Below are 25228 nucleotides of genomic sequence, written 5' to 3'. Positions count from 1 at the left end.
ACCAACTGAAATTTGTCAGGTCTTTTATTGTTTTAATACTGATGATTTTGGCATACAACTCCTGATAACCCAAAAAACCTGTCTCAATAAATTAGCATATCAAGAAAAGGTTCTCTAAACGACCTATTACCCTAATCTTCTGAATCAACTAATTAACTCTAAACACATGCAAAAGATACCTGAGGCTTTTATAAACTCCCTGCCTGGTTCATTACTCAAAACCCCCATCATGGGTAAGACTAGCGACCTGACAGATGTCAAGAAGGCCATCATTGACACCCTCAAGCAAGAGGGTAAGACCCAGAAAGAAATTTCTCAACAAATAGGCTGTTCCCAGAGTGCTGTATCAAGGCACCTCAATGGTAAGTCTGTTGGAAGGAAACAATGTGGCAGAAAACGCTGTACAACGAGAAGAGGAGACCGGACCCTGAGGAAGATTGTGGAGAAGGACCGATTCCAGACCTTGGGGAACCTGAGGAAGCAGTGGACTGAGTCTGGTGTGGAAACATCCATAGCCACCGTGCACAGGCATGTGCAGGAAATGGGCTACAGGTGCCGCATTCCCCAGGTAAAGCCACTTTTGAACCATAAACAGCGGCAGAGGCGCCTGACCTGGGCTACAGAGAAGCAGCACTGGACTGTTGCTAAGTGGTCCCAAGTACTTTTTTCTGATGAAAGCAAATTTTGCATGTCATTCGGAAATCAAGGTGCTAGAGTCTGGAGGAAGACTGGGGAGAAGGAAATGCCAAAATGCCTGAAGTCCAGTGTCAAGTACCCACAGTCAGTGATGGTGTTGGTCCACTGTGTTTCATCAAGGGCAGGGTCAATGCAGCTAGCTATCAGGAGATTTTGGAGCACTTCATGCTTCCATCGGCTGAAATGCTTTATGGAGATGAAGATTTCATTTTTCAGCACGACCTGGCACCTGCTCACAGTGCCAAAACCACTGGTAAATGGTTTACTGACCATGGTATTACTGTGCTCAATTGGCCTGCCAACTCTCCTGACCTGAACCCCATAGAGAATCTGTGGGATATTGTGAAGAGAAAGTTGAGAGACGCAAGACCCAACACTCTGGATGAGCTTAAGGCCGCTATTGAAGCATCCTGGGCCTCCATAACATCTCAGCAGTGTCACAGGCTGATTGCCTCCATGCCACGCTGCATTGAAGCAGTCATTTCTGCCAAAGGATTCCCGACCAAGTATTGAGTGCATAACTGAACATTATTATTTGATGGTTTTTTTGTTTGTTATTAAAATACACTTTTATTTGATTGGATGGGTGAAATATGCTAATTTATTGAGACAGGTTTTTTGGGTTATCAGGAGTTGTATGCCAAAATCATCAGTATTAAAACAATAAAAGACCTGACAAATTTCATTTGGTGGATAATGAATCTATAATATATGAAAGTTTAATTGTAATCATTACATTATGGTAAATAATGAAATTTTACACTATATGCTAATTTTTTGAGAAGGACCTGTATATTAAAATAAATAAAATCTGGCAATTTTCACACCGGCCACTAGGCCTAATACTAGATACATTTTGTGTTCTTTACCGCAGTCACATAAATGTAGGGAGCTGAACTATAGAGTGGCACTGACCTTGCTGACTTTTGTAAAAGCAACCAACTATTGTGAATGGTGGATCCTGGGTTATCTACTGTATATAGAGGTGTTATCAGTCATTGTACAGGAGGAGGTGAGCTGTGACATCACCTATTGTGAATGGTGGATCCTGTTATCTACTGTATATAGAGGTGTTATCAGTCATTGTACAGGAGGAGGTGAGCTGTGACATCACCTATTGTGAATGGTGGATCCTGTGTTATCTACTGTATATAGAGGTATTATCAGTCATTGTACAGGAGGAGGTGAGCTGTGACATCACCTATTGTGAATGGTGGATCCTGTGTTATCTACTGTATATAGAGGTGTTATCAGTCATTGTACAGGAGGAGGAGGTGAGCTGTGACATCAGATACTGTGATGGTGGATCCTGTGATCTGTACTATATATAAGGGTGCCATCAGTCATTGTAATCCCGTCTGTGATTTAAAAAAAAAAAAGGTTAATTTAGGTTTAGAAGTCAGTATGAAAATTGCAAATCATCTTATTCCCCACCCCCTTAATATAGATCATGATAATGGAAACTAAAAATAACAAAAAGAAACAACAAAAAAAAAACATTTTAAATAAAATTCTGATTCAGTCTGTGGATGACAGCTTCCCTTTAATATAACAATGAAATGAATGCAGGGGCGTCCGGTGTCTGAGCCGTCCTGGTGGCTGGGGGTTATATTCTGCGGCCCCGTGCATCACGCAGCGGCCTCGTCTGAGAGTCGCTTTACCAGCCTCATTGATTGGCTTCACCTCCTGCTCTGCAGCGCACACCGTCTGCAGCGCACCGCTCCGCTCATTACAAAAGGAGAGGCTCTAATTCATGTAATAACACTTCACAGCTCGCCAACACTTCTCCACTTCTCCATCTTTTTCTTCTATTCGTCTTGCGTTGTTTACGGGTCACTATGGCGGCGAGTGAAGAGCTGCTCAGATGTAATGTGGAACACACAGATCAATGAAACGCTGCGCTCCTCTAACCGACTGCGTGAACCGTGAGATCTTCACAGGCCCCAGTCCTGCGCTCGGGGGAGAAGACCACACTCTCCCTCATCCAGACAAACGCAAGACACAAAATAAGCAAATGCCAAGGGGAAAAAAAACCCTAATCCAAGTCCTGGGAGAAGACAACGGACAGATCCTCATCTCTGAACATTTTTTTGCCTTGATTAAAAAAAATCACAAACAAATAGTCTATTTTCACGTTTGGCCACAGAGCAAAAAATAGTCATTGAGTAGAGCTGATTTGCGATGTCTGAAATTTCCAGAGAATTCGCATTTTGTCGATCATGTTTTATCCACTGTATATAGAGGTGTTATCAGTCATTGTACAGGAGGAGGAGGTGAGCTGTGACATCACCTATTGTGAATGGTGGATCCTGTTATCTACTGTATATAGAGGTGTTATCAGTCATTGTACAGGAGGAGGAGGTGAGCTGTGACATCACCTATTGTGAATGGTGGATCCTGTTATCTACTGTATATAGAGGTGTTATCAGTCATTGTACAGGAGGAGGAGGTGAGCTGTGACATCACCTATTGTGAATGGTGGATCCTGTGTTATCTACTGTATATAGAGGTGTTATCAGTCATTGTACAGGAGGAGGTGAGCTGTGACATCATCTATTGTGAATGGTGGATCCTGTGTTATCTACTGTATATAGAGGTATTATCAGTCATTGTACAGGAGGAGGAAGTGAGCTGTGATATCACCTATTGTGAATGGTGGATGCTGTGTTATCTACTGAATATAGAGGTGTTATCAGTCATTGTACAGGAGGAGGTGGTGAGCTGTGACATCACCTATTGTGAATGGTGGATGCTGTGTTATCTACTGTATATAGAGGTGTTATCAGTCATTGTACAGGAGGAGGCGAGCTTATTGACAAGGAAAGTGGTAATGCCCAGTTACCTAATATATATATATATACAGGTCCTTCTCAAAAAATTAGCATATAGTGTTAAATTTCATTATTTACCATAATGTAATGATTACAATTAAACTTTCATATATTATAGATTCATTATCCACCAACTGAAATTTGTCAGGTCTTTTATTGTTTTAATACTGATGATTTTGGCATACAACTCCTGATAACCCAAAAAACCTGTCTCAATAAATTAGCATATCAAGAAAAGGTTCTCTAAACGACCTATTACCCTAATCTTCTGAATCAACTAATTAACTCTAAACACATGCAAAAGATACCTGAGGCTTTTATAAACTCCCTGCCTGGTTCATTACTCAAAACCCCCATCATGGGTAAGACTAGCGACCTGACAGATGTCAAGAAGGCCATCATTGACACCCTCAAGCAAGAGGGTAAGACCCAGAAAGAAATTTCTCAACAAATAGGCTGTTCCCAGAGTGCTGTATCAAGGCACCTCAATGGTAAGTCTGTTGGAAGGAAACAATGTGGCAGAAAACGCTGTACAACGAGAAGAGGAGACCGGACCCTGAGGAAGATTGTGGAGAAGGACCGATTCCAGACCCTGGGGAACCTGAGGAAGCAGTGGACTGAGTCTGGTGTGGAAACATCCAGAGCCACCGTGCACAGGCGTGTGCAGGAAATGGGCTACAGGTGCCGCATTCCCCAGGTAAAGCCACTTTTGAGCTACAGAGAAGCAGCACTGGACTGTTGCTAAGTGGTCCCAAGTACTTTTTTCTGATGAAAGCAAATTTTGCATGTCATTCGGAAATCAAGGTGCCAGAGTCTGGAGGAAGACTGGGGAGAAGGAAATGCCAAAATGCCTGAAGTCCAGTGTCAAGTACCCACAGTCAGTGATGGTGTGGGGTGCCATGTCAGCTGCTGGTGTTGGTCCACTGTGTTTCATCAAGGGCAGGGTCAATGCAGCTAGCTATCAGGAGATTTTGGAGCACTTCATGCTTCCATCGGCTGAAATGCTTTATGGAGATGAAGATTTCATTTTTCAGCACGACCTGGCACCTGCTCACAGTGCCAAAACCACTGGTAAATGGTTTACTGACCATGGTATTACTGTGCTCAATTGGCCTGCCAACTCTCCTGACCTGAACCCCATAGAGAATCTGTGGGATATTGTGAAGAGAAAGTTGAGAGACGCAAGACCCAACACTCTGGATGAGCTTAAGGCCGCTATTGAAGCATCCTGGGCCTCCATAACATCTCAGCAGTGTCACAGGCTGATTGCCTCCATGCCACGCCGCATTGAAGCAGTCATTTCTGCCAAAGGATTCCCCACCAAGTATTGAGTGCATAACTGAACATTATTATTTGTTGGGTTTTTTGTTTGTCATTAAAAAACACTTTTATTTGATTGGATGGGTGAAATATGCTAATTTATTGAGACAGGTTTTTTGGGTTATCAGGAGTTGTATGCCAAAATCATCAGTATTAAAACAATAAAAGACCTGACAAATTTCAGTTGGTGGATAATGAATCTATAATATATGAAAGTTTAACTGTAATCATTACATTATGGTAAATAATGAAATTTAACACTATATGCTAATTTTTTGAGAAGGACCTATATATATATATATACCCAAAAAATAAATAACATTTTTGAAAGGGAGATACTATTTAAAACTGACGGGACACGGCTGCGTTAGGTAAAAATACGCAGTTGAGTAATGTATTGTTTCTTTTTTGGTGCACATCCTTGCACATTGCTAATAACAGAGAAAAGAATGTTGCAAGATGGCTTTCGACCGAATCAGGCTTTGGCTGATCGTTTAGACGGCTGTCCTCTTGGCCGTCTCTCCCATACAATCCTTCATCTATGAGAAAGCCGCATTTTCAGGTGAACAATGTGATGGTCAGTCCGAAATCGGATATATCCCAAGACACAAGACTGTCGGCCAAACCAGGTGCTATCGGAGTGAGACATTAAACCACTAGATACATCTCGTTTGCTTATCAAAATTGGTAACTTTATTTTTTGTACCAACTTTTTAGAGAAATTTCCATGGTGGTTTAGGTGATGCAATTGGGAAAAAATGTAACCCGAAGATGTAGGATCACAGACGGCTACCGTTTAAAGCACCGCTCAAATGTTCTGTGAAGTCCTTGACCCCAAAAAAACTCACCGCAACGTCAACCACATGAACAGAAGAAAACCAGAAGTTGCTTCGTCCCGACGTTAATGAAGTCCTATCATGTGTTTCTGCTTTCTCACCTATTCAGGGCACTTGACCCTTAACTCTCTGAAACCCGAAAGGGTTAAGTCATGAACAAAAAAAACCCTACAATGCTGCAATTCCTCTCCCTAAAGTGCATTGGTCATGCCTCAGTAGTTAATGATCTCCAGTTCTGACCTGTGGACATTAGCCCTGTAATATATGTGTCCAGCGTAATTGCCTAATTAGAGAAAATTAAGCAGGACACTATTTTTTTTTCTTTTGATTAATGTGTTATTTGACAAGTCAGCTTTAGTTTGTGGTCACTGAGCGGCTGGGCGGGTAATCGGCAATGTGATTCATGTATTACATTTCTATAGGGTGAAGGAGAAGATGGCGACCTCCAGATGGAGGTCACCTGGAATGTTTTCTTCTTTTAAAGGAATTTCATGGCAAGACAAGAAGGTTCTCGAAAATCATCCAAACATGGACAACTCAACGGTACATGATGACTTTGAAGCCGCCGTCGTTGACCCAGAAAATGAAGTCAATTCTCCTTCCATGCCTTGCTATATGGAACTTGCTACATTTTTCAAGAAGGTGGCACCTTATAGCATTTCATCTGGGATCTTTCAAAGGTTTAAAAAGATCTTCTAAAACTTCAAAAATCTAAAAAAAAAGAAAGCTCCAAATTGAAAAGGGTCAAATTTGGGTCTCCAGAGCCCTCATTCCTAATTTCTACGCAAAACTTTTGCTTTTAGACGGTAGTGAAAAATGTTCATCAGGACAGTACCCTGGCCTTGTAAGGCAAGAAGATGGAATAAAGCCAATTTACAAATGTAACCAAGACTTTGGAAACTGTACTAGGTGGAGCAGATCCCCCAAAATCCTTCAAAGTACTAGTAGATGGGAACTTCGAGAGTTCAAAGATTTATATTTTACCTGCATCCCTATCCAAGATTCATTCTTCACATTGGATGGATAATAATAAAAACACATCTAAGGAAGCAAGGCTGCAGTTTAAAGTATGGAAGAGGGTAAAAGCAAGAGATATCTTACAGGCAACCACAAGTCGGGGTCATTCCTTTTAGTTTTTTCCTAAAGGACTATTCTCAAGTTTGGACGTTAACCCCTACCCCTTGGATAAGTGATAATTTCCCAATCACTGGGGGCATGACTGCTCGGACCCCCACCGCACTGCTTCTCTATTCATGCTTAATAGGACCGCTGGAGATGGTCAAGCGCTAGTCTTTGGCACTCTCATAACGTAGCAGAAGTGGACAAGGTCCACCTCCGCTCTATTTACACAGGCTTGGTTCTCAAGATCGGCGGTTGGACCCTAACAGGAAAAGGGGTAGTTGAAGTTATCTATTAGAAATAACCTTTATCCAACGTCTCTCAATACTTTCTTGTTGTTTGAAATGGCCTTAGAGGGATTGTCCAGGAGAAAAAAAAAATGGAACTAAATCTCAAATTCCAAAATTCTCTTGACGTTCCAACTCCATTCCAGGTCTTCTTTTCCAGCTTTGTTCCAACAAGTTAACTTTATTTCCCCTTTGTTTCTGTACTCCTTTAAGAAGCTAAGCAAGCCTCCCTCACTCTTTAAAATCGGTGACGATCAAGACGGGGGCTGGATTGGATATTGAATGGAGCAAGAAAACCAGCCCCCTTTACACACATGCTCAAAAATAAACCAAAACCTGGCTTGACCATGGGTTCACGTTGGCCTACCGAGGAGGGCACCAGACTTGTCACATATCTTAGGATACAGAGCAGACAGATGGTAGATTAGGATCATGGGAGACATTTTTTTTGTAATCCGAAGGGGAAGAGCGCTTATTAGAGTTCTTTACTTTATAGACGGGATTACTTTGTCTTGACTCAAGATTTTCTCCTGCTGAATGACACAGTTTTAAGTCGGGGCTTGTCCGATAAGCTATTGATGGGCAGGGATGAAGGTAACATGTGCGTACACCCTTTCAAGAGCTTTTACCTGTCACACACTCGGCCTGTAAAGAACACAAAGCCTTGTAGTGCCGATTGCCTTTTTAACGGTCTTTTATGACCAATTAGCAGGACAGCGTTTTGGCTTTAACCTGTCATCATCGGCAACTCAAAACAACCTCGAAATATTTCAGCAGCTACTGAGAAGTACCTGGTCTCCAGGGGGATGTTGCTGTTGAGAAGCCAGTTGTCTTGACCATGGATAGCCTCCTGGGCACTGCCCGGTGGCTCGCCTGATAGTGAGTGATCCGTGGGAGCGGGGCTAGGGTTACTACGTGGGGTGAAGTTGCCCCTGTTCAGGGAGTTGATGGAAGCCGCATGGTGGGGGTTTGGCTGGTGAGACAATGGGGGAGGAGGCGTTCTCAGTCTCAAATGGTTCTGCAGACCCAGCGACTGATCTGGAAACAAAAGTTAGAAAAATGTTAGAAATTAGCCTAAATGTTAAGCAGTTAATATAACATTAGTAAGCAGAAAATTACAGGTGCACAAAAGAATAAAGATTTATGAATGACACGTAATTTACCACTGTTAGAAAATAGCTTCATGCATGTGATTCCTGGCTGTTACTATATAAAGGAAAACTCCAGGTTTGTAGTAAAATCATGACAGAGTGACCCTGAAAATATAAATAAGTACTGCCCTATGTACAAGATATAATTACTATAATACTGCCCCTATGTACAAGAATATAACTACTATAATATTGCCCCTATGTACAAGACTATAACTACTATAATACTGCTCCTATGTACAAGAATATAACTACTATAATACTACCCCTATGTACAATAATATAACTACTATAATACTACCCCTATGTACAAGAATATAACTACTATAATACTACCCCTATGTACAAGAATATAACTACTATAATACTGCCCCTATGTACAAGAATATAACTACTATAATACTACCCCTATGTACAAGAATACAAGTACTATAATGCCGCCCCTATATACAAGAATATAACTACTATAATACTGCCCCTTATGTACAAGAATATAACTACTATAATACTGCCCTTTATGTACAAGAATATAACTACTATAATACTGCCCCATGTACAAAATTATAACTACTATAATACTGCCCCCTATGTATAGGAATATAACTACTATAATACTGCTCCTATGTACAAGAATATAACTACTATAATACTGCCCCTATGTACAAGAATATAACTACTACTATAATACTGTCCCCTATGTATAGGAATATAACTACTATAATACTGCTCCTATGTACAAGAATATAACTACTATAATACTGCTCCCATGTACGAGAATGTTAATATTGTAATAAGTACTAGAAAAAAAAGTCTTTACTTACACACAAATATTGTAAGGCTTGTGCCGAGTTTGCCAAAAGACATGTGGCAGAGTTTAGAAATGTATGGGGAAAGGGGGGAGACCCAAATTTTAAATTTTTGGCCACCAAGGTAAACGCTACGTCTAGCACCAAACCAACACAGCTCATCACCCCCAAAAACATCATCCCCACAGTGAAATATGGTGGTGGCAGTATCATCATGCTGTGGGGATCATTTTCAACAACAGGGACAGGGAAAGTAGTATTAGTCGAGGGGAAGATGGATGGTGCAAAATACAGAGATATTCTCGAGCAAAACCTGTTTCAGTCTGTCCGTGATTTCAGACTGGCATTGAGGTTCACTTTCCAACAAGACAATGACTCAAGGCGTACTGCTAAAGTAATATTCAAGTGGTTTACGGGGAAACGTGTAAATGTTGTGGGGCGGCCGAGTCAGTGCCCAGACCTTAATACAATTGAGAATCTGTGGTCACACTTGAAGATTGTTTTTCACCAGAGGAAACCATCTAAGGCCACCTTCACACACCCTAGTGTTTCTGGTACTGAAAAGAAAACCGTACTGGCGAGATCCGTGGTGTGTGTCCTTGTGCCATCCGTGTGTACGTACGTACGTACGTACGTACACAATACGTGTTTCCGTATACTGTCAGTGTGCAACGTATGGAATGAAATGCAGCATAGAAATTACAGAGTTATGCATTAAAGATGTGCAAAGATTGAGATTGATGGCGATGAGGAACATAGATAGTTATACTATACGTCAGTGTGATATATAATAAGTGCCTTGCATGTGAAGTTTTCTGTAAGGTTCCCCCTTATTTTTTATTAACAAGCTGAGGGAAAGCAGACAGCTGGGGGCAGGTGTTATTATTCTGGGAAGGGGCCAATATCCATAAAAGTTCCCAGCCTATTAACAGCTCACAGTTGTCTGCGTAGCCAATGCTGGTTATTAAAAAGGGAGGCACCCAAAAACAATGACATGGGCTATGTGATGAGTAAGTAATGTAATCTCAAAAATGTGACTGCTCAATAAGGCAGCCGGGACATAATGAAAGTAGCATGAGAACCCGGCAACAGTAATGAGCGGTGACGGAATTAAGGTCACCTTAGACCACAGGCGGCACCGTAGATTACGGTAACCTCTGTGTGAGCACACCTGTGAACTGCGATACCCTTACAGACGTTAGCGCTCGTTACGGCAGCCGGGTTTTTTAGGTCGTCTTTTTAAATAACCACTAAAGGCTGAGCAGACAGCTGCGAGTCATTATTAACAGGCTGGAAACCTTTATGGCTGTTGGCCCCTTCCCAGAATAATAACACCAGCCCTAGCTGTCTGCTTTCCCTCAGCTGGTTAATAAAAGTAAGGGTGTCCCCATGTCATTTTTTACATTTAATTTATGTACTTATTTATTTATTTAATGCGCTGACTACAACTATCATTAGCTCCGTCTGGTCTCGCTGATTGCAGGGAGACCAGACGAGGATGATGCTAGTTGTAGTCAACAACTGGCGAATGGGAAAAGTGCTAACTGTACTGCTTTCCCCAGCCACCGGAGAATTTCATTCGGGTACGTGTCACACGGATGTCAGCCACGTGTCATTAGTGTGCTGCACTCATTTCCTCCGTGATGCTGTATAAAAAAATTTAAAAAAAAAACAAAACACAGTCTGCGGGTTTTTCATACGGACACACGATCCGTGTGACAAACCTGATACATGCGCGCCACCATTGAATACAATGGGTGTGTCCATATTTGCGGTCCTTAAAAAACGGACCACGTATAGCTATAAATAAATGGATGTGTGAAGGGGGCCTAACTTGGAGCAGTTTTGCCTTGAGGAATGGGCAAAAATCCCAGTGGCCAGACGTGGAAAGCTCATAGAGACTCATCCAAAGTGACTTGCCGCAAAAGGAGGCTCTACAAAGTACTGACTTTAGGGGAGGTGACTACTTATGCACACTGAAGTTTTCAGTTATTTTGTCCTATTTGTTGTTTGCTTGACAATAAAAATTAAACTAAATTTTAAATTTTTACAATTGTAGCCATGCTCTTTACATGAATTGATGCAAACTCTCAAAAAAAACAACAAAAAAAAAAAACACTGAAATTCCGTGTTGTGAGGTAGCAAAACACAAAAAAATGCCAAGGGGTGAATACTTTTGCAAGCCACTGTAGATGGATCTAAACGAGGCAACTTACACCAGATGCTATATGGCGGTATGATGGGAGAAGCAGATTTCAGCACTGTCAGGGTTAATGCCGCCATTTACACTACTTTGTGTGTGGTCGTGTCGGGGCGCGACGACCATAAACGCATTATTGTCTCATAACTCCTCACTTTTTCTCCAGTAATTAAGGGATAAATACAATTAATGAAGATTAGTCCTCCTCCCGGTTTATGAGGAATACGATGGCGCTATATAAGCGAGTAAAATAAACACATAAATGAGAGGACGCCAAAAGAAATAACAGTTTGGAGGAGATCCTCAAAAGGCTCCATAACCCCAATGTTCTCTGCTGTACGTTTTGGACATATACCATCGGCCTTTCAAATTTCTGCCGGTTGCCCTAGGCCCAGCTAGGATTCCATAACCCATGGACCTGGGTGGAGTTTTCCTTTAAAGGCAGACCAGAGAGATCACAATGTACCACAATCCCAAGACGGCAGCCATTTTTTTCCCCTGTTACAGTCAGATTATCTGTACAGTCAAAGTGTATTTTCAGGGCCTTCTCACAAAAAGGGCAACTATCGGAAGGATTACCGAGATCTCGAACCCGCCCTAGGCATCAACATCAGAACTGGGGCCTTGAGCGACCATCTGACGGCCTGCTCTGAAGTATCTCAGATGTCACACGAGACGCTGACCGTAACGATCATCGAAAGTGGTTCTCATTGACTCCCATGGCTTTTCTTAAAAAGGGACATATAGTGTCAGATATTCCTGGCCAAACACATGGCCTCCATCAACCAACTGGTTCTACCAAATCCTCACATCTCAGTGAAAGGGTTAGCCAAGACATTTTCATAGTCAAAACAAAAAATCCAAAATTTTCCCAAATTTTCTAAGTGCGTAAATGGACAACTGAAACCAAATTTTGACCCTAGGAAATAGATTGTGGCCTTACTAAAGCGAGTTCCTGCACAACCTTACCACTAGGGGGCATCCGAATTTATCCCTGCTAGTTGGGCCAGTCTTTTTTACCAGCCCCACGTTTTGGAATAATAAGCATCTACAGAATCAGAAGGTGGTGACCGGATATCAAGGATATCCTAAAAGCAAAGTTCTGGGATGTTCATCTGACTACATCTTGATTGTGGTCCACGACCAGGGCCGGCTCCAGGTTTTTGAGGGCCCCGGGCGAAAGAGTCTCAGTGGGCCCCCCCCCCCTTTAACACATACCCGATTTATGATGCACAGATATGGCAGAGAAATGTATAGTACAATGCCAGATTTCACTTCTTACATGAGTGACAGCTATTGTAAATTCTGCAGTGTATATATACAGGACAGGAGGAGTGGTACTGTGCAGTGTATATATACAGGAGGAAAGGTGCTGTGCAGTGTATATATACAGGAGAGGTGCTGTGCAATGTATACATACAGGAGGAAAGGTGCTGTGCAGTGTATATATACAGGGGGAAAGGTGCTGTGCAGTGTATATATACAGGAGAGGTGCTGTGCAGTGTCGTGAGCAGGGCGTTGTTGTATCAGAAAATCTTTTCTGTTTTGAGTTTTTCTATGAAACAAAGACTTTTCTACATAAACAACGTTGTTTGGTTTTGCGGCCCTAACAGATCTGTGCTACAAAGTAACATCGCTCGGGCATTAATGAGGGACCTGATGCTGAATCCTTTCCACAAACCCTAATGACCCAATTAGTGCCCCGTCATTAGAAGCTCATTAAACGCCTCCCTGTCCCGAGCAATCATGTACAGTATGGGGGGATCCTGCAGCCCACCCGTGACTGCTCCATACCATACACTGCCCTCTGTCGCTCTCACTATTATCCTGTGCATTTCTCCTTCATCGTTACCCCATGTTACACTTGTCACCCCCCACTACAGAGTAGCAGGGCAGCCAATGTCACCCCCTCCCGGACCCTAATGGCAGCAGGAAATGTCTGCTCCTCTATTGGGTTGGAACCTGATTTAATTAAGGAATAATGTGGATTTGTTGCCGGTGGCTGCAGGGGAAGGGTTAAGTGATGCCATGTCCTTGGTGGGAGCAGTGGCAGCTGCTGGGACCTGGACAGACACAACCAATGTTGCTGTGACTGCACAGTGTGATGTGGAGGAGAGAAGCTGAGACTCCGGAGCAGAAATCACCCACATGCCAGCACTGGGCAAAGTCCCTCCAGTCACCAGCATGGGGCCACGGGCCCCAACCTACAGCCCACATGGCAGCAGCTCCCCTTCCTCCTGGCATCTGGTTAACCCCATTTATGCGGGTCAGATTGTTATATTTAAGGTTTAGCAATAACCTTCATACAGATGGGAAGGGGTTAAGCTTCTTCCTACCCCACTGGTGCAGGTTTGGTGCAGCATGCATGTATTCTGGGGTTCTGGGAGAGCTGGGTGGCTGCAGGCTGCACCCCACCAGCTGCTCCTCCAGACATCACCCACATTTTTAGGCAGCAGAGACAGACAGCGCAGCAGACTGAGCCACAGGACCAACTGCAATTATTGCTGGATACCTTTGCACTCTGGTAGGACTAGCTCCTCCGGAATCTTCCTGATAAGTTCAGCTCAGCAGCACTGTCTGCAGCCAGCCAGGGGCCAGAGCAGAGAACTGCTCTCTCCGCCCACAAACAGTCACGCTGGCTGCCTTCTCTTAACCCCTATGTGTGCCTGCCTGGCTGCACTGACTGAGTGAGAAGATGCTTGTGTCAGAGCTGGCACATAGGGGTTAAGAGAACGCAGCCAGCAGTGACTTTGTGGGCGGAGAGAGCATGTTATCTCCTGCTCTGCTCTCCCAGCTGCTAGTGGGCCCCCCTTTCTTCCCAAGGCCCCGGCATTTGCCCGCTGTGCCGGGTGCTGACGCCGGCCCTGTCCACGACCTCTGTTGGTGGATTCCATCAAATCATCAGCTAATGTTTGTGGGTGAAAACCATGTCCCCCGACGAAGACAATGTCCCCCGACGAAGACAATGTCCCCCGACGAAGACAATGTCCCCCGACGAAGACAATGTCCCCCGATGAAGACAAGATACTAATATTACCTGTGAAGATAAGAGGCTGCTTACCCCACTGAAGATGCTGAATACCATAAAAAAAAAATTACTAGGTATTCAACCAAGCCTGAAGTGAATGAGAGTATCACACAGAACTGGCAGTTTACAGACCATTTAAGTCTATCTTTAAAGGTGACCCGCCACTAGGTCAAAAGTGACTAGCTTTTGCCTTTATTTTATTCCCACTGCTCCCTTGATTATTGTGAATCATTTTTTTTTTCATCTTCCATATGGTTCCAAAGATATGGGCTTTTTTATTTATGGTCTTCACTAAGGGGGCGTGGCTCAGAGTAATTATGTAAAACTGCCATATGGCATGCCCCTGAGGATCCTGTGAGTCCGAATCTCTGCTAAACATCATAAAAGCACTTAATAAAAAAAAAAAAAAAAAAAAAGGCCAATGTCTCCGGAAGACTATGGCGGATTTAAATCAAAGCAAGAACAAAAAAAACAAAAAACACCAATATACTCAGGCGGAACGGTGGGAATTAAATGAGTGCAAAATCTGGCTACTCTAACCTGGTGACAGGTCCTCGTCAAAAAGAGAAAAAAAAAAAAGTCTGCCTTTTTTTTTTTTTTAAAGTGTCATATCTGTGCATAGCTTGTATTTAGTAACACGCTTAAGTGAGGGGGGCTTACATGCAGTACCTCACACAACCTGTCGACAGGGGTGGCGCTGTTCTTAGAAAAAGGCAGTCCTGTTTTGTTTTTTTTTATCCAGATGACAAAAAAGTTTCATTACTCAACCATCAGAAAGGGTACTAACTTTTTCTCATTAGTTTGGAGCCCCCTATAACAGGGTATAAGCACAACCAGTGGTCAGATAAAAAAAAAAAATACAAAAAATAATTCTTAAATAAAATTTAAAAAAAACAAAACAAAAAAACACACAAAATATCCACTAAAACTCATGACAAATCCTCGCATGTTTCCAGCTGAGGAATCAGCCGTTGTCAGTGTGTTCTGCCCGCAGCCTCTGAGCGCACCTGTCATTTTAACTCTCCTTTTGCTTACTGGAGCCGCTCCCTTACCCACCGCGGGCAGGATATTTGTACAGCTCCTGTCGGCTCAATATTTTATAGATATTTTATAGATATTCTTCTGGATGAGATTCCTTCCGCTACTTGTGCAGCAGAATTTTGTTTATAAAGGTTAAACTCAGCTTTCCCAGACTCCTGAATGGTTCCTCTCTTTCTCTATCCTCTATATAGTGCACTGTTTATTGCTGACTGCAGAATGAGTTAACTTAGAATCTGTCAGTGAGCTCTTCTCTTGGGGGGTCAATAGCTGTGCCCTTCCTTCTTCTGAGCTCCTCTCAGCTGATTCAGGAGCACACCAAAATTCAGGCGAGCTTTGGTGTGGTCTGAGAGGAGCACAAAAAAAAAAAAAAAAAAAACAAAGACATCGTTACAAAGGTCACCATCAGAGCTAATTCACTGATGGAACCTCAGTTAACTCGTTCTACAGGGAAAAAAAAAACATCCTGTAAAACTCAAAACTTTTAATGACATTAAATTTTCAGCCCCAAATACAAGCATTTAAGGAAATTTAAAAATAAAAATCCCAAGAGGTGGATGCTAAACTCCAAGTGGTTTTTCTCCAGCTTTTCCAGGCTCCTGAATGACAATGCTGCCTAATTAGTACTTTGCATAGTACAGCAGCAATAAATAAAGCTACTTAAATAGGGAACATTTCTAAATAGAGGAATTCGCACAATCAATGGTGGCAATATTTTATTGGCACCCAACTTTCCCAGAATCCCAAATGGCAGATCTGTGTAAGGATCTGTCAGGTGCTGCAGGCATGCCTGCCATTAACTAGATTTTAGGGCATTGCAAAAGGAAAATAGATGCCAATGGTGGTATTGCCAAACTTTCCCAAACCCCTGAATGGCATATATATCCCTGTGTACATTGCTGCAGTTATACATATGCAAACTCAAACATAACAATGTTGCGACAAATGGGAAATTGATCGTCAATGCTCCATACAATGTATGGCGACCATATTAGTCATCACCCAGCTTTCCTTGGCACCTGAGAGGGCAGTTATCTGTTTAGTTCTGTCAGTATACCTGCCCCATAATTCATTTTAGGGCATTACAAACAAAGTTTATTTGTTTAAAAAAGAAAATAAAAATCAGTGATATATAATCTTATGTGTGACCCTACTTTCCCAGGGTCCTGAATAACCAAATACGTCTAGCTTTCTTTGTATTTCTACATTCGCCCCTGAACAAATCAACATTGTAAGACAAATAGATGCTCGTATTTGTAGTAGATCCATAGCGGATATATCAAAAAGTCACCCAGCTTTCCTGAGCTCCCGAATGGCAAAACTATTTCATTCTTTTTTTATTATTTCTGTAGGTCATAAACTCAGTTTAGTGCTTTACAAGGAAAATTAGATGCTCACATTTCTATGAAATCTACCATGGCTAAATTAGTAATCATCCAGCTTTCCCAGGCTCCCGCATGTTCAAATATGTATAGTTCTCTTTATTTCTGCATTTGTTCTTGACCTGATCAACATTTTGGGCCTTTACAAGGAATAATAGATTATCATAGTTGCAGGAGATCCATAGTGGCTATATGAAGAGTCACCCAGCTTTGCTGAGCTTCTGAATGACAAAACTATTTAGTTATTTCTATAGATTATTATTATTATTATAGTTCTGCAGACATGCATGACATAAGCTTGGTTTAGAACATTACAAAGAAAATTTCACATTTCTACTAAATTTATAGTGACTATATAAGTAATCACCCAGCTTTCCCATGATCCTGAATGGCAAAATCTACTTAGTAATTGTTTTAGTTCTGCGGGCATCCACAGCATAACCTCAATTTCAGGTATTCCCAGGAAAATACATGCCCCAAAACAAATACAGGCAGGCTTTCCCAGGGCCCTGAAAGGCAAACATTACAACGTACGCAGCACGCACCAACGAGGTTTTACCGATTGCCACCAGATATGTCTAGTTATACAGTGGTCTGCGTCAATACCTCCATATTTTGGCAGGGGTGCAGGAAAATTACTAAATATTCACCCAGCTTTCCCTCCCCTAAAAATGAAAACTTTTTATATTTTTAGGTGAGTGATTATTTTTCGGAGTGGGGGGAACACGGCAATGACGGAGTTAGGGGAAGAGTTAATGAATTGTGGGAACAAATGAGAATCAGAAGAACATCCAAAGAGATTAAAGGAAATTGAAAAGGGGGAAAAAAAAAAAAAAAAAGAAAAAGGCAATTGGATGTGTGAAAATCTGCTTATAGGATTAATTCAGGAAATAGATAAAAGCGCTACAGCAGCGAGGAATGAAAAAATACCGGTGTTTCAGAGAATACTTTATCAATAGAGATGATATAGAAGAGACCTCCACACCACCGGGGGCGACGTTGGGAAAAAAGTCGTCAAAAATGAATAAATAAATAATAAAAATTAAAAAAAAAAAAAACGCCAATATTATAATCACAGGATGAAATTCCCTTAATCTAGCATCCAATCATCTAAAAAAAAAAAAAAAAAAAAAAAAAAGAAGGATGATGATAATTTGGCACTGGCATTGCATGGAGGATTTTGCTTCAGTTTTCTATGAATTTTCCTAATCCAGAATATTTGATAATCTAGGAGGGGTTTTTTTTTTGCTGCAAATTCTGTAGAAAATTTTTTTTATTTATTTTTTTTTTTTTTTATATAGCGCTAACATATTCCGCAGCGCTTTACAGTTTGCACACATTATCATCACTGTCCCCGATTGGGCTCACAATCTAGAATTCCTATCAGTATGTCTTTGGAATGTGGGAGGAAACCGGAGTGCCCGGAGGAAACCCATGCAAACACGGAGAGAACATACAAACTCTTTGCAGATGTTGTCCTGAGTGGGATTAGAACCCAGGACCCCAGCGCTGCAAGGCAAAAAAAAAAAGAAGTATAAATTTCGTTATTGCTAGTTGAGCAATTGCCTCTTCTGATATAAATTATTAGATATTGTTAAGGTAGAAAACAAATGTGATCCTCAAGTGCATAATAAAACTTCAGAGGCCAAAAAAAGTGATGAGGAACAAATTTTATTTTTTATATTACTTTTTTTTTTTTATTGCAAAATTATTTTATTATTAAAATTTTAATCTTTTTGGCTTTGCTAAGAGAAAGAATTGGGGGTCATAAGTATATAAAAGAGCTATCATACAAAAATAAAGTCCTCTAATCCAGCATTTGATAATCCGTAAAAAAAAATTAATCTGCCACATGTTTGTAAAAAGATACATTTCAGAATCTAACCGATATAAAAACAAAACTTTTTTTTTTTTAAGGGGGGGGGGGGGAAAGCAGCGGATTTTAGTTGATCTCCTGGCTGCAGTTCATCCCTTAAAAAAGGTCTTAGGGGGTAACATCTCTCCTCGAGGAGAGGGACATGCCAGTGTAAGGAGACTTATAGGCCATGCAACGCTCTTCTGGGAAATTAAATATGCAAACTAAAAAAAAAGGTCAAAATTTCAGTGCTCCTCCATGACCATCTGATAATCCAGACTATTTGCTAATTCAGATAGTAGCATCTTACATACTAAATATTCCTGGAATTAATATATCTTGACCCTTTATATTTTCCATCTAAATCAATACGCCCCGCCCACTGTGTTACTGCTCTCAACCAATCAGCAAGACTGAATAAGGTCACATGACTCACTGCAGCCGCCTAAACAAAGTAAGCAGGGGCGGGGCTTATCAGATTTAAAGGGACAACCACCATTATTATGATTCATAGGAATATTAAAAAGGCATGTGCCATGATGCTTCACAGTCCAACGTGGCTGATAACAGAAAGCAAATGGCAATTAAAAAGGGTTCTTTGTAAGTTTACCGTCACTTTAAAAGTGGCGTCAACTAAACCATCGGCAGGCGGCAAATGATTCTAGCTGATCATTAACATGTGTGAGTATGAAGACCATCAAGAGATCGTCACGACACCGGAGGATCATTTGCACCCAAGGGTAAAATAAAAAGCTGTCCGAGAACGCTCGCTAAACACAATATTAAATTTTTACTTTCATGGGCTGTAAACTTGATTAATGCAAAAAAAAAAGAAGAAATAAATAAAAAAATTCCCCAGCGTTGTAATGGCGGCACGCAATCTAACGACGCCATAAAAATAATAACAGTGTACGGTATTGTGCAGTGCTCAATAATCAGGGTCAGGAAACGCAGCGGGGGAGGGGGGAGATGGATTGGATGCTCTGCAAAATGACAGGCAGGTCTTCGGGCCTCTTTCTAGGGACGTAATGAGGATCCCACTGCGCGGCGTCATCATCATCATCATTAATAGGACGCTAACGACCGTCGCGTGTAAAATATGAACCCTCATCGTACCGCTAGTAGAAGACGACGCGGAGGCTTAATGCATCAAATACAGTCACGCTCTGCCGTCCATTAAAATGTCATTGACTGCCGCTGACATTGGAAAGCCATCGAGACACGGCGGCAATTAGGATCTACCGAAATGTGATACGGCGTACGCGAGGATTTACAAATGTCACAGTGACGACGGCGGTCATACATTGTTACATTTGTATTATTACACTCCATTATGCCATATGGAGCGCGGGAAATCAGGACGGGTATCCAGGAGGCAACACGGAAGATGGAAGGAGGCCAGCCACCGGACTCAAACCCCAGGTACCCTTATTGACATCATCCTACCAACCTCCTTTACGCTGCATCTCCTTTGATAACAGGGTCCCATCTCGCACCATTGGGAAAAAAAGAGGTGGCTGCACATGCGCAGCTTTCTCTACTTACTACAAGTTTCAGAACCATCCATCTCTTCATGCATATGAAGCTGGTAAGATGCTCGCCACCAGACTCAAACCCTAAATATTCTTATTGACATTATGTAAAGCTCTTTACTCTGCATTTCCCGTGAGAACGGGGCTCCATCTCACATCACTGGGAATAGGGAGGGCTGAACATGCGCAGCTTTCTCTACTCACTACAAGTTTCAGAACTATCCATCTCTTCATCCATATGGAGTACACATGCGTAACAGAAGCTGGTAAGGCGCTCGCCACCAGACTCAAACCCGAAATATTCTTATTGACATCATATAAAGCTCTTTACTCTGCATTTCCCTTGAGAATGGGGCCCCATCTCTCACCACTGGGAATAGGGAGGGCTGAACATGCGCAGCTTTCTCTACTCACTACAAGTTTCAGAACCATTTATCCCTCCATCGCCAACAGTGCAGGACGGGGCACCAATCGAAGAGGAACCCATATTTGCAATCTGACCTCTAAAACTGAGCAACCATAAAAAAAAGGGTTATTCCCATTTCGGACATTTATGGCACATCCGATAGATATGCCACAAATTACAAATAAATGTAGTCCCCCCACCTAGAGAATTGTGAAAACGGTCCACTGTTCAGGATGACGGTGCACGCAGGTGGCCACATGCCGCAGATATGCCATAGCAAAAATAACCCCTTTAATCGCTGGAAGGTTGTAAGGGTTAATCTGCAACATCCGGTAGGAATAGGCAATCGATTAACAAAACGATCAATCAGAAAACAGAGACGGCTTGAATGGCCCAATGGATGTCGCCCACATTGCAGCAGATTCATGGCTCCTTACTGGAAAGTGCGCTGACACAATGACATGAAAAGGAAGCAGCTACATTCCCGCAGATTCTAATCTTATATGTACGGCCCGTTTACCTCCGAACAAGATGGTTGAGCATGTAAAAAAGTCCAACAGCCCGATAAAATAGCTCATATACCAGACCCGCCCGCTATGGTCCCATTTCAATGGGAATCTGATGAATGCGACGGTCCACCGTAGAATCCATACTGGACCTGGTGAGGGTGGATAAAGCAAAGTTTGATTTTTGAAAAACAGACTGCAGCCGGAGAACATAAATTATATAAAGTTTATTAATTTTGAAGAACTAACTTTCCATAATCACTTGGAGACAATGGAGCCCGACGATAACAATGCAGAGGTTCTGAACGTTCTCAGTAACATATGCGCCGCCGTCTGTCGCATCATCTCCAACAACATGACAATCCCACACACCTTACAGCGGGCTCAGAGCCGGCAGCTGAAAGATACAAGTTATAAGACAGGCTTCCAAAAGAATACACATGGGGTACGGATATAATGTGCACCTAGCTCCCTGGGCTAGGCCCCCCGCGCTTAGATAGAGCTTAGCCTGCAGGTTTAGGCGTCCACCAGAAATAAACTGCATTACTGTGCGCCTAAGCAGAGTGTGAACAGTGCGCATAAAGAGTGCAAGCAGAGTGCACATACAGTGTACAGAAACAATGCACAAACACTGCGTGCACATAAACACACATATACAGTGCACACATACAGAACACGTGGTGCACACACATTGTACACACGTAGCACATGCTCATAGTTTGCACACAGGACAAATGTACGCACACAGTGCACGCATACAGCACATACTAAACCAGGGATTCAAGCTTCAGGAGGCTAATTTGCATATTCCAGGTGCCTTCTGGGAGAAGCGAAGTCTCCCTAAGCTAGAAGATCGTTGGGTACAGCCGGGACCAGCTGCTTCGAAGGCATCACCAAACCAGGGATTCAAGCTTCAGGAGGCTAATTTGCATATTCCAGGTGCCTTCTGGGAGAAGCGAAGTCTCCCTAAGCTAGAAGATCGTTGGGTACAGCCGGGACCAGCTGCTTCGAAAGCATCACCAAACCAGGGATTCAAGCTTCAGGAGGCTAATTTGCATATTCCAGGTGCCTTCTGGGAGAAGCGAAGTCTCCCTAAGCTAGAAGATCGTTGGGTACAGCCGGGAGCAGCTGCTTCGAAAGCATCACCAAACCAAATTTTTGCCTGTAGGACATTATTGCAAGAGAGCTTGGCTGAGTAGATTACACAAGAAGGAAAACACACAGCAAGTCAGCAGGATCTAGGAGCAACATGGCAGATGTGACAACCTACATGGTGAGCTGCAGCATGTGCTACATGTTCACAGATCGACCAGAAGAAGAATCCAATTTCACCTGTCAGAAGTGTAGACTAGTGGCCCTTTTAGAAGAAAAGGTGCGGGGTCTGGAAGAAAGAATAGCAACTTTGAAACTCATCAAAGAGAATGAAGACTTTCTAGACAGAACAGAAGCATCTCTACTGGTCACAGAAGGTGCAAAAAGTGTCAGAGAACCTCCAAAAGCAGATGAGTGGAAGCATGTGACCAAAAGAAGCAAGAAGACCATGGAGAAATCACCAACCACACAACTGAAGAACCGATATCAAATCTTTGTAGAGGATGAAGATGGCACACCTAAGAATGAAGCAATACCAGCAAGCAAAAAAGAAAAGGGCACACAGCAACAAGTGACAGCAAAAAGTACAGCCAAGAAGCAACGAAGAGTGGTGGTGGTGGGAGACTCACTACTGAGAGGCACAGAAGCAGCCATCTGCAGACCGGACATAACTGCAAGAGAAGTATGCTGCCTTCCAGGTGCGATGATCAAGGATGTGACCGATAGGATACCAAAGCTCTTCAGCTCCAAGGACGTCCACCCATTTCTTCTGATACATGTTGGCACCAATGACACGGCAAGGAAGGACCTACCGACAATCTGCAAGGACTTTGAAGAGTTGGGGAAGAAAGTAAAGGAACTGGATGCACAGGTAGTTTTTTCTTCTATCCTTCCAGTAGACGGGCATGGCACCAGGAGATGGAACAGGATCCTTGATGCAAACAACTGGCTAAGACGATGGTGCAGACAACAAGGATTTGGATTCCTGGACCACGGTGTGAATTACTGGTATGATGGACTCCTCGCCAGAGACGGACTACACCTCAACAAACCTGGGAAACACACATTCGCCAGAAGACTCGCTACACTCATCAGGAGGGCGTTAAACTAGAAGAAGAGGGGACGGGAAGAAAAACATTAGACTCGAACAAAGACGACCCAGGAAAACATACTCAGAAGGGAGGTAAGAACATTTCTAAAACAATCCACAGTGAGGAGATTGGAACAAAACAAAATCCTCTAAACTGCATGCTCGCAAACGCCAGAAGCCTGACAAACAAGATGGAAGAACTAGAAGCAGAAATATCTACAGGTAACTTTGACATAGTGGGAATAACCGAGACATGGTTAGATGAAAGCTATGACTGGGCAGTTAACTTACAGGGTTACAGTCTGTTTAGAAAGGATCGTAAAAATCGGAGAGGAGGAGGGGTTTGTCTCTATGTAAAGTCTTGTCTAAAGTCCACTTTAAGGGAGGATATTAGCGAAGGGAATGAGGATGTCGAGTCCATATGGGTTGAAATTCATGGAGGGAAAAATGGTAACAAAATTCTCATTGGGGTCTGTTACAAACCCCCAAATATAACAGAAAGCATGGAAAGTCTACTTCTAAAGCAGATAGATGAAGCTGCAACCCATAATGAGGTCCTGGTTATGGGGGACTTTAACTACCCGGATATTAACTGGGAAACAGAAACCTGTGAAACCCATAAAGGCAACAGGTTTCTGCTAATAACCAAGAAAAATTATCTTTCACAATTGGTGCAGAATCCAACCAGAGGAGCAGCACTTTTAGACCTAATACTATCTAATAGACCTGACAGAATAACAAATCTGCAGGTGGTTGGGCATCTAGGAAATAGCGACCACAATATTGTACAGTTTCACCTGTCTTTCACTAGGGGGACTTGTCAGGGAGTCACAAAAACACTGAACTTTAGGAAGGCAAAGTTTGACCAGCTTAGAGATGCCCTTAATCTGGTAGACTGGGACAATATCCTCAGAAATGAGAATACAGATAATAAATGGGAAATGTTTAAGAACATCCTAAATAGGCAGTGTAAGCGGTTTATACCTTGTGGGAATAAAAGGACTAGAAATAGGAAAAACCCAATGTGGCTAAACAAAGAAGTAAGACAGGCAATTAACAGTAAAAAGAAAGCATTTGCACTACTAAAGCAGGATGGCACCATTGAAGCTCTAAAAAACTATAGGGAGAAAAATACTTTATCTAAAAAACTAATTAAAGCTGCCAAAAAGGAAACAGAGAAGCACATTGCTAAGGAGAGTAAAACTAATCCCAAACTATTCTTCAACTATATCAATAGTAAAAGAATAAAAACTGAAAATGTAGGCCCCTTAAAAAATAATGAGGAAAGAATGGTTGTAGATGACGAGGAAAAAGCTAACATATTAAACACCTTCTTCTCCACGGTATTCACGGTGGAAAATGAAATGCTAGGTGAAATCCCAAGAAACAATGAAAACCCTATATTAAGGGTCACCAATCTAACCCAAGAAGAGGTGCGAAACCGGCTAAATAAGATTAAAATAGATAAATCTCCGGGTCCGGATGGCATACACCCACGAGTACTAAGAGAACTAAGTAATGTAATAGATAAACCATTATTTCTTATTTTTAGGGACTCTATAGCGACAGGGTCTGTTCCGCAGGACTGGCGCATAGCAAATGTGGTGCCAATATTCAAAAAGGGCTCTAAAAGTGAACCTGGAAATTATAGGCCAGTAAGTCTAACCTCTATTGTTGGTAAAATATTTGAAGGGTTTCTGAGGGATGTTATTCTGGATTATCTCAATGAGAATAACTGTTTAACTCCATATCAGCATGGGTTTATGAGAAATCGCTCCTGTCAAACCAATCTAATCAGTTTTTATGAAGAGGTAAGCTATAGACTGGACCACGGTGAGTCATTGGACGTGGTATATCTCGATTTTTCCAAAGCGTTTGATACCGTGCCGCACAAGAGGTTGGTACACAAAATGAGAATGCTTGGTCTGGGGGAAAATGTGTGAAAATGGGTTAGTAACTGGCTTAGTGATAGAAAGCAGAGGGTGGTTATAAATGGTATAGTCTCTAACTGGGTCGCTGTGACCAGTGGGGTACCGCAGGGGTCAGTATTGGG

The 25228-nt window shown here is 42.3% G+C and overlaps 1 protein-coding gene across 2 annotated transcripts in view; it reads right to left on the bottom strand.

Annotated features, from left to right (window-relative positions):
- Window positions 1-25228, bottom strand: part of TENM4 (teneurin transmembrane protein 4) — a 1627060-nt gene that overhangs the window by 200638 nt on the left and 1401194 nt on the right. For both annotated transcript variants that reach the window (XM_069759344.1, XM_069759343.1), the window contains one exon: window positions 7881-8127. In XM_069759344.1, the coding sequence (XP_069615445.1) occupies window positions 7881-8127 (247 nt within the window). The remainder of the gene's footprint in view (window positions 1-7880; window positions 8128-25228) is intronic.

Source organism: Ranitomeya imitator, chromosome 3, assembly GCF_032444005.1.
Source record: "Ranitomeya imitator isolate aRanImi1 chromosome 3, aRanImi1.pri, whole genome shotgun sequence".
Classification (NCBI taxonomy): Eukaryota; Metazoa; Chordata; class Amphibia; order Anura; family Dendrobatidae; genus Ranitomeya; species Ranitomeya imitator.
Note: the sequence above shows the minus strand (reverse complement) of the source record. Positions and strands in the feature narration are given on the sequence as shown.